This window comes from Mus caroli, chromosome 6 (assembly GCF_900094665.2).
Source record: "Mus caroli chromosome 6, CAROLI_EIJ_v1.1, whole genome shotgun sequence".
In the NCBI taxonomy this organism is placed as follows: domain Eukaryota; kingdom Metazoa; phylum Chordata; class Mammalia; order Rodentia; family Muridae; genus Mus; species Mus caroli.
In genome coordinates this window covers 74,950,843-74,960,195 of record NC_034575.1, presented here as the reverse complement: position 1 = coordinate 74,960,195, position 9,353 = coordinate 74,950,843, and the positions used below count along the sequence as shown (strand labels likewise).

Here is a 9,353-nt window from a genome sequence, read left to right as displayed (position 1 = left end):
GACCTATCCTCACATTGATACATGAAAAGGCCATCCACAACTACATATGCAGTTGGAGCCACGTGTACTCCTTTGTTGTGTTCAACATCCTTAGTCATTAGGGAAATGCAAATCAAAACCTTGAGATTCCACCTCACACCATTCAAAATGGCTAAGATGAAAACCTTAGATGACAGCAGATGCTGGTGAGGATGTGGAGAAAGGTAAACACTCCTCCATTGTTGGTGGGATTGTAAGCTGGTACAATTACTCTGGAAATCAGTTTGTCAATTCCTCAGAAAATTGAACATAGTACTACCAGAAGATTCAGCAATACTACTCCTGGGCATATACCCTGAGAATGTTCCAACATGTAATAAGGGCACATGCTCCATTATGGTCATAGCTGCCATATTTATAATAGCCAGGACCTGGAAAGAACCCACATGTCCCTCAACAGAGGAATGGATACAGAAAATGTGGTACATTACACAATGGATTACTACTCAGCTATTAAAAAAATGATGAATTCATGAAATTCTTGGGCAAATGGTTAGAAATAGAAAATATCATCCTGAGTGAAGTAACCCAGTCACAAAACAATGCACATGGTATGCACTCACTGATAAGTGAATATTAGCCCAAAAGATCCAAATAACCAGGATAAAATTCACAAACCACATGAAGCTCAATAAGAAAGAAGACCAAAGTATAGGTGCTTTGGTCCTTCTTAGAATGAGAACAAAATACTCACAGGAACAAATGTAGAGATAAAGTGTAGAGAAGAAATTGAAGGAAAGGCCACCCAGAGACTGTCCCACCTGGAGAGTCATCCCATATACAGTTACCAAATCCAGACCCTATTGTAGAAGCCAAGAAGTGCATGCTGAAAGGAACCTGATATACTTAACTCCTGAGAGGCCCTTCCAGAGCCTTACAAATACAGAGGCAGATGTTAGCAGCCAACCATTGGACTGAGCGTGGGGTCCCCAATAGAGGAGTTAGAGAAAGGACTGAAAGAGTTGAAGGGTTTCACAACCCCATAGGAAGAACAACAATATCAACCAACAAGAACCCCAGAACTCCCAGGGACTAAACTATCAACTAAATTGCTTTCATGATGGTGTTTCATGTTTCCAGAGTTCAGATGTAGTGTCTTGCTGCTAGGTGAAGGGAAACATGGCTCTGTTGGCTGTGCAGATGATTAAGAGCAGTGGTTCTCAACCTACCAATGAAGTGACCTTTAATTAACATTCTTCATGCTATGATGATTCCAAAGATAAATTTATCTTTATTGCCACTTAATAGCTGTAATTTTGCTACTGTTATAAGTCTTAGTGTAAATCTTATATGCAGTATATCTGATATGATGCACCTGTGAAAAATGTCTATTGATCCAGCCCCAGAATGCTTGAGCCTCACAGGTTGAGAACAGCTGATATAGTTTTTTAAGTGTATTACCCTTAACATTAGCTCTCTTAACATTATATGTTATGGTATATTGAAATCTGCAACTTTGATTGCTGAATTAGCTACATATTACAATTTTTACCATGTGTGCTGTATTTATTTTGTGTGTCCATGTTTATGTATACTGGTTAATAATTTTAACTTTCAAAGCATTAATTATTTTATCAAAATCAAACAATCGTCTTTTAGAAACTGATAAAGGTCTGGAGAAATGGCTGAGCAGTTTAAAGCATGTAATTTACTTATGCAGGTTCCACATTTGATTCCCAGCACCCATGTCTGGCAAATCAGAATCACCTGGAACTACAGCTCCAGGGGACCCGATGCCCCCACCTTCTTGCAGTACTTACACACATGGTCACACAACTCCTAGCCCCAAATAAAACCATACACACATAAGTAGAAATAATGTCAAGGTACATTTAAAAGACTACTGTGTCTAGGATACTTTGGATGTTTGCTTTTAATCAGACAAGAACTGACTACTTATGCCAGGCTGACCTGAAGCTTATATACACAATCTGACCTGTAACTTGCAATTCTCCTGCCTCAGTTTCCCAAGAACTAAGGGTCTGAGTATGTGACACCATTCCACTAGAGCTATGTAGATGCTTTCATGGTTATATAGGAACTATAGATTTCCCATCATTTTGTCTTCAAGCTATTTGTCTGTAATATAAGCAAGGCTTGTAGTTTTGTTTTTCTTGTGTTGTAGTCATTGCTATGACTCAGACTGATAACCTGAATCTGTTCTCTTTGTATTGATTTGACAAATTATATCTAAATGTACTGGAATGGTAGTCAATGTTTGGGATTCAGTTGGTTCTCTGAAAAAGTGTTGTTGTTGTTGTTTTTTTTAATCTTAACCCTTAATACTTCAGAATTTTATATATTTATAGAGTCAATTAAGTATGACTATATTTTATTTGGGTCATTCTTTATAAATTCATTGATTCAGTAATTTAAAGATTGTCATTTAACATTAATTATAGGCTTCCAGGACTCAAATTTTTCTATGACCGATTCCTTAACTCTTCTAGACCCAAGAATTCTCCTGACATGTTGATTATGGCTTTAATTTGCTTAACTGAGCAAAGAAAAAAAGTTCCCTTACAATATTACTGTGTAAATCCCTCCAGAATACCAAGACAGACCAGGTATTCAGGCTCCAAACTCTAATAATTCTCATAAACACCATTCACACTTGTAGATTTTAGATAGAAATTTTATGCATTCACCCAACTATATTGACAACAGGCTCATAAACTGACATGCATGTGAACAGAGTTTAAAACACCTCCTTATCAAAGAAAGCCTGAGAATTCTAGACTCTCTTCTATCCCAGAGGAAAATTTGTGATTGGTGTACATAACTGATTCAAAATATGCAACATTGTGAAGGTATTTTTATTTCAGTTGTTCAAATTTCCAGAAAATAATGGAAATAAAGGTACCGTAGTACAGTGAAGTAAGAATGCCTTCTCCAGGAAGAGAGGATCTAATTTGCTTTTGATAGATGGTCCAATTTAATTTCTGACTCTATAGTATTTTCAATTTTGCTTTATATGACTATTTTTTTCAGGTGACTTCAGCCTTTGAACTTGCAGACAAATGAGTATTGGGCATCACAGTTGTCATCCTTCCATTTCTTGTATCCTACAAACCAAGTGGGAAAAGTCAAACCTTAAGACTCAGGATAAGAAATGAAGGAGACAGTCTTCCATTTCTTAAATGTAGAATTCCTCTGCCTCTTGTCCCAGACCCAGTCCTACTCCATCCCAAGACCTGAACAAAGGAAAACAGCAGCATGGGGATTCTTTGTCTCTCACCTGTGTTTGAAGTCAGAGATACACAGTAGCCACGATTGGAACTGTTAGGAGACCCGGTTGCCCAGGATTTGTAGAGAAACAGAGACCCACTGCTCCAGTGCCAGCGACGATTCTGCAAAAGAAGGGGTAAGATAAAAGCATCTGCAAATTAGAAAGTAGTGAAAGAGCCTGTCTTATGTGGATGCTTGAAAACAAGCAGTAAAAAATCAAAAAATGAAAATAAAAAACCCCAAAAAACAACCAACCAAACAATCAAAAACAAAAACAGCAACAAAAAGTTTGAAGAATGAACCAAACCACCATTCTGAATTTCATGAGGTATCATGGATTTTGCTCTAAGCTTCACTTTTAAATATAATGTCCAAGTTTTCTTCTGTACCAAAAAATGTTAGATCTTCAGTACAGAATTTATAACTACTCATTACAAAAAGTGGTTCCTACTTTTTCCTTCTGGAGGCACAAAAAGAAGCTTTTATTTCATAACTGGGAACACCATTGACTACTAGTATACGGATAGTAGATTCTCTGCTCTTGCCTCACTTGCAAAGCATTTCTCTCTAACTCAGAGATTACCCAGACAGGTAATAGTAGGGCTCACACACCTAGTGTCCTTGAAATAGAATTATACTGTTCATGAATGAAAGGAATGCTAAGGAGCTGAGCCTTTTGGCCATCTTCACATCTACCTGCAATGGCCCCACATGGTCTAAGATCTTTAGAAATATTGCTGTCTTAGGAGAGAAAGAGGCCACATACTCACCCTTTTGGGATCATGGAGTCCAGTCCAGACATTGGCATCTGTAGTACCACTCTCCTTAATCAGAGAGGCCACAAAGTTGCCCTCAGCCTGACTGAGAACTGACACCAGGTGGCCTGAATTCATGTTCTGGCAAAAAAGCTGTGTGAGTGGAAGAGAAGAAGATTACTCAATGGAGAAAGAAGTTTTAAGTAATAGACTCTGTGCTCCCAATGATGTGTCAATGGTGAGCTAATGAAGCTTCTGAAGACATGAAGGAGGCTCAGTGGCAGCTAAGTTCAGATGCAGCCCTCCCACACATTTCCCTACTTGCTCACATCTGCATCAGCCCAAGTTAAACGGTCTTCAGTGAAATAGTAACAATAGGAGCTGTAGGCATTGGAACCTTCTGGGCAACTGATCCTGGCAGATGGCAGGTCATCTTCAGCCTCCTGGCCTGTGGAAACAAAATGGTTAAAGGATATGCTCAGGACTGGATAAGGCTAGAAGATGAGCCAACTGGTAGAGTTTTTCGGTAGGACCTTGGATACAGAATAGACTTGGGATGGCTACCTACTCCATTCCCTGCATCCTTGCTCTCTCATCTCTCATTCCTTAAGACAAGAATTCAGAATGAGTTGAACTGTGAAATTTATTTAATTACTTCTAACTGGCACCTTTCCCTACACAGGAATCCCCTTGCTTCCTTATCCTGATTATTCCCACATGCCTTCTTAAACCTTTAATAAGATCTAAAATTATACAGAAGAACAAATCAAACTTCAGTGGACATAGATATGAGGTAGTTTCAAATTTCACCTCAAAATTCCAAAAGAGAAGGAATTAGAGAAGTAGTAAAGATTAAGCCATGACTGACATTGCTTCTGCCTTTCTTCAAGTGCATCATGTTGATAGGGATAGGGTGATAGCTTTGGGTGATAATTTCTGAATTCATAATCTAGGTAAAAGTGCTCACCTTGGCTTGGAGACAGGACGATCAGGCATGAGAGCAGGATAAAGTAGGCATTCCTAGCCATACTAAGCAGCAGACTGTCTTTTGCTCAACAATCTCTATTAAAAACACAGAAGAAAACTCTGCAGTTAACACACTTGATCCTTTTCAAGGCCTCTTTGCTCATTAATTCTCAGTACAGGGAAGGCTGCCTAACAACCCGACATGCTTAAATACTTCTCCCCAGTGAATCATATAGACCCTGAATGTTGAATGTCAAAGGCACCTGTGGCCCATCTGAGACATCATTCCTAGTAGCGTCTATATAAAAATTCCCTTGTTGTGATCCTCAGATATAAGGAGACTAACATGTTTCAAATGCCTTTCTATAAAAAGTACTTACCTGCAGGCTGAGACCAAGGTGTCTTGTCAGGAAAGGAAAAGGTAGGCCTTTTATATACATCAGGGATGAATAGAAAATCTAGGATGGGTGAAAAATGGGAGGAGCAAGAAATGTCAGAAAGTCTGTGTGGGTCCCTGACTCACAAAACCTGGCAGTAGTCACAGTCCCTTTCTGATACACCCTGGGAACAGTCACAGATGTGGTTCTTTTCCCAGAAATAAGTTGGCAAATTTCCCAGGTTAAAGATCAATTTTTATCATTCTCCAGAAGCAAACAAGTGCCCAGTTCCCGCGTTCCTGGACAACCTATGTGGGAACAGAGTACTTCCAGAAACTTAAAAAGGGTAATTGGGAAAGGAACAGAGGAAAGCCCTATGTACTCCAGAGCCGGGCGTTCTGTGTGGGCAGGGACAAGAGAGGCAGTTACAGGAGGGTATGATGTGGTGGACACCTGCTTGAGACAGTGAGGAAAACAGTGCGAACTTTAGATTACATAGCCATGTTCTCTCCTATCCTATTGTCTGAGAAAAGTGCTAAGTCTCAACTCTTTGAACTTCACTTATTGATCCATCTGGGGCTGACAGTCTCCTGTGAAGCCATCTGTTTTCCTGATCCTGTGTTGATTCTTTTTCATTGGGTATATTTTCCTCTTCAATCAAAGACTAAAACGGGGAGAATCCTCCTCCATTTTTAAAATAATTCTTAAGCAATAAGGTTGGCATATAGCAAAAGTGAGCTTGTGTTTGTCAAGTAAGATTTTAGAGTTACCTAGAATCAATCTTTGAATGGTGGCAGGAGAGAGTTCTAGGCATCGGAAACCTTTCAAATGATGTACTTGAAACAGCACATGCAAAAGTCAGTGTTTAGCTAAGAAACTTACCATTGCTGTGAAGCATTTTCACAAGTACCCGAGATAGTATGCAGATCTCAAAAAAAAAAAAAAAAAGAAATACCCTCTGTTCACATTTTTCTAACAAAAATTCTTTTTGTTAATAGTCCCAACTATGTAACATATGTATTAAAAAAACACAAATTTCAAAATGTTTAAATTAGAAGCAATGTTGAGAAATAATATGAAAACCAATGAGTTTTACAGTAACATTTTTGTAAAAGTGCATCATGTATTTTGACAGTAGTCAGTCGCCATTACCCTCTCCTGCTCATTCCACTCACTTCCTTCATCTTCTCAAACAGTAGTACTTGTGTTTTATATTGTGTTACACACACACACACACACACACACACACACACACACACACACCTGCATGTGTGTATGTGTGCACATCTAAAATGTAGGTCCTATGTATGTCAGAGAACATAATATCTGCTTCTCCATCTCTAACTTACTTCATTTAATACATTGGTGTCATATTCTACACATGCTCCTGAAAATTAAATAATTTCATTCTTGCTTATATTGTTGTTTTGAAGGGACAACTACAGTGACTGTCCTATTTGAAATACTTCATTCTGAAGAGAATGAAAAGCCTGATACTGATTTTAATCATAGTTATACTTATTTTGTTTCTTCTAAGAACATGCTTTCTCAGGGATCAGCATCTTTGACCACACTTGTCCAGAAGCTTCAGCCTTATGCAAAATGAACTGTAGAGGTTTGTGTGAGACATATTAAATATCTGTAATAAATGATAGAATTTGCCAAGAATAGAGTAATTCCAGATAATCATAAGATGGTTTGAATATGAGTGAAATTTATAAGGACAGCAGCAAAAACAACAAAAAGTAGAACATTTTTTTTCAATAAAAGGCAGTACTGCTTAGAAGGTTGCATTCTATAAAGACAACATTTCCCATCCTTAATGAAACTAGTTCCTTAAATTTGCCATCTGAGTTTTCTACCGTAAGCCTCCAGGAAAGAATGAGTAACCCTTTTATCTTTGAACATAGAATGAGATAAATTTCTAGGCATTGTTCTCTATTTCCCTGTTCTTAGACCAATGTGCTTTGTAAATGATAACAATTTAACTAATGAATACACAGGCAATTCGATAGTATATAGCAATCAATCTCAGTCCTGTCACTCTAGTATTATGCTCTGCAAATATCATTCTGTTGTGTCAGCACAGCTATTGCTCCTTTAATGATAGTCATTCTGGCAGAAGTCAGAAAGCATCTTAATGTAACTTGCTTTGCATTTCCCCAAAGCTTAGGGATGTTGAACATTTTTAAATGTATCTACTAGCCACTGGACCTGGTCCTTTGGGAAAATGTCTCTGTTTTTCACTTGTCTATTTATTTGTTGAATTTGGGCATTTCTGGGATTTAATTCTTCATATGTTTATATATTTTAGGTATAAATTCACTGTTCAGTACAGGAATGATTGATTTTTGTGCCATTCTTTAAGACATCTATTAAATCTATTAACTGCTCTTTTGCTCTTCAGAATTTGGAAATAATCCTCAAGTGACATTGCTGAAATAGAAGCATTTCTAGAAAGCATATTGCCCTTAAAGCAACATCTTTACTCAAAGTTTACGCAAAAGTTTGCAAGTCACCTAAATTTCATCCTAAGTTTTTTAGTAAAATAATAAGTGAGCTAAATAGCAATGGGAAATGGGGAAATGGAGGAAGTCTCCAGAAAATCCCAGATTCCAGCAAGCGGCTCCCAGGACCCAAGGCAAAGAAATTAGCTGAAATGCTCAACAAAGGGGAGGGAACTGTAGAGACCATATCCAGAGTTTAGGCAAGGGCCCCGGTTAGGGGATGGGGCCACCCACTTGTCCCAAAATATTAAGCCCAGTACTGCTCCTGTCTAAAAAAAATATTGGGGACAAAGTGTGGAGCAGAGACTGAAGGAAAGGCCATACAGAGACTGATCCACTTGGGGATCCACCCCATATGCAGTCACCAAATGCAGGCACTATCATGGATGCCAAGAAATGCTTTCTGACAGGAGCCTGATATAGCTGACTTCTGAGAGGCTCTGTCAGAGCCTGACCAATACACCTGGGGATGCTCACAGTCAACCATTGGATTAAGCATGGGAAGTAGCTGAAGAGGTTTGCAACTCCATAAGAAGAACATCAAACAATCAGACCCCACAGAGCTCTCAAGAACTGTCTTAGTTAGGGTTTTGCTGTTGTGAACAGACACCATGACCAAGGCGAGTCTTATAAAAACAACATTTAATTGGGGCTGGCTTACAGGTTCAGAGGTTCAGTCCATTATCATCAAGATGGGAGCATGGCAGCATCCAGGCATGCATGGTGCAGGAGGAGCTAAGAGTTCTATGTCTTCATCCAAAGGCTGCTAGTGGAAGACTGACCTCCAGGCAACTAGGCTGAGGGTCTTAAGCCCACACCCAGAGTGACACACCTATTCCAATAAAGCCACACCTCCAGATGGTGCCCCTACCTGGTCCAAGAATATACAAACCATCACAAGTACTAAACCACTAGCCAAAGAGTACACATGGAGGGGCCCATGGCTCCAGCCACATATGTAGCAGAGGTTGGACTTTTCTAGCATAGGTGTGAAGAGAGGTCCTTGGTCTGGTGATGGCTCGATGCCGCAGTATAGGGGAATGGCTGGGTAGTGAGTTGAGAATGGATGGATGGGGGAAAGCACCCTCATAGAAGCAGGGGTGTGGGATGGGGTATGGGATAAGAGGTTTGCAGAGGGGAAATGGGGAAAGGGGATAATATTTGAAATGTAAATAAGTAAAAGATTTAATAAAAAGATAAAATTTTAAAAAGAATAGCATGGATTGAGATGTGACTTACTTATTAAGAAGAATATGAAAGGTCTGCAAAATGGCAAAGGTCACAAGTGTGCTGTTGCAAAAACAGCCATCCTGCAGCAACAGAACTTCATGAAAACAATAAAGAGATTCAATAAATAACTGCCTGCTTATTAGAATGTTATTAAATATTTTATTTATTAAACTTATATGTGTATATTCACACCACATGTGTGTGTATGTGTGTGTGTGTATGTGTATGTGTGTGTGTGTGTGTGTGTGTGG

The 9,353-nt window shown here is 38.9% G+C and overlaps 1 protein-coding gene across 2 annotated transcripts; it reads right to left on the bottom strand.

The window, feature by feature from the left end:
* Positions 1–2,834: 2,834 nt before the first annotated feature.
* On the bottom strand, positions 2,835–8,554 carry LOC110296973 (lithostathine-1). Of its 2 annotated transcripts, none has more exons than XM_021165775.2 (6): positions 5,369–5,396; positions 4,990–5,084; positions 4,352–4,470; positions 4,038–4,175; positions 3,278–3,389; positions 2,835–3,104 (listed from the first exon to the last, which is right to left on the bottom strand). In XM_021165775.2, the coding sequence occupies exons 2-6, from the start codon at positions 5,048–5,050 to the stop codon at positions 3,037–3,039; spliced, it is 498 nt and encodes a 165-aa protein (XP_021021434.1). In that variant the 5' UTR covers positions 5,051–5,084; positions 5,369–5,396; the 3' UTR covers positions 2,835–3,036. The 2 variants fall into 2 exon arrangements, with proteins under 2 accessions (XP_021021434.1, XP_021021435.1); XM_021165776.1 differs by lacking the exon at positions 5,369–5,396 and adding an exon at positions 8,534–8,554 and having other exon boundaries at positions 2,838–3,104.
* Between the last annotated feature and the right edge of the window lie 799 nt (positions 8,555–9,353).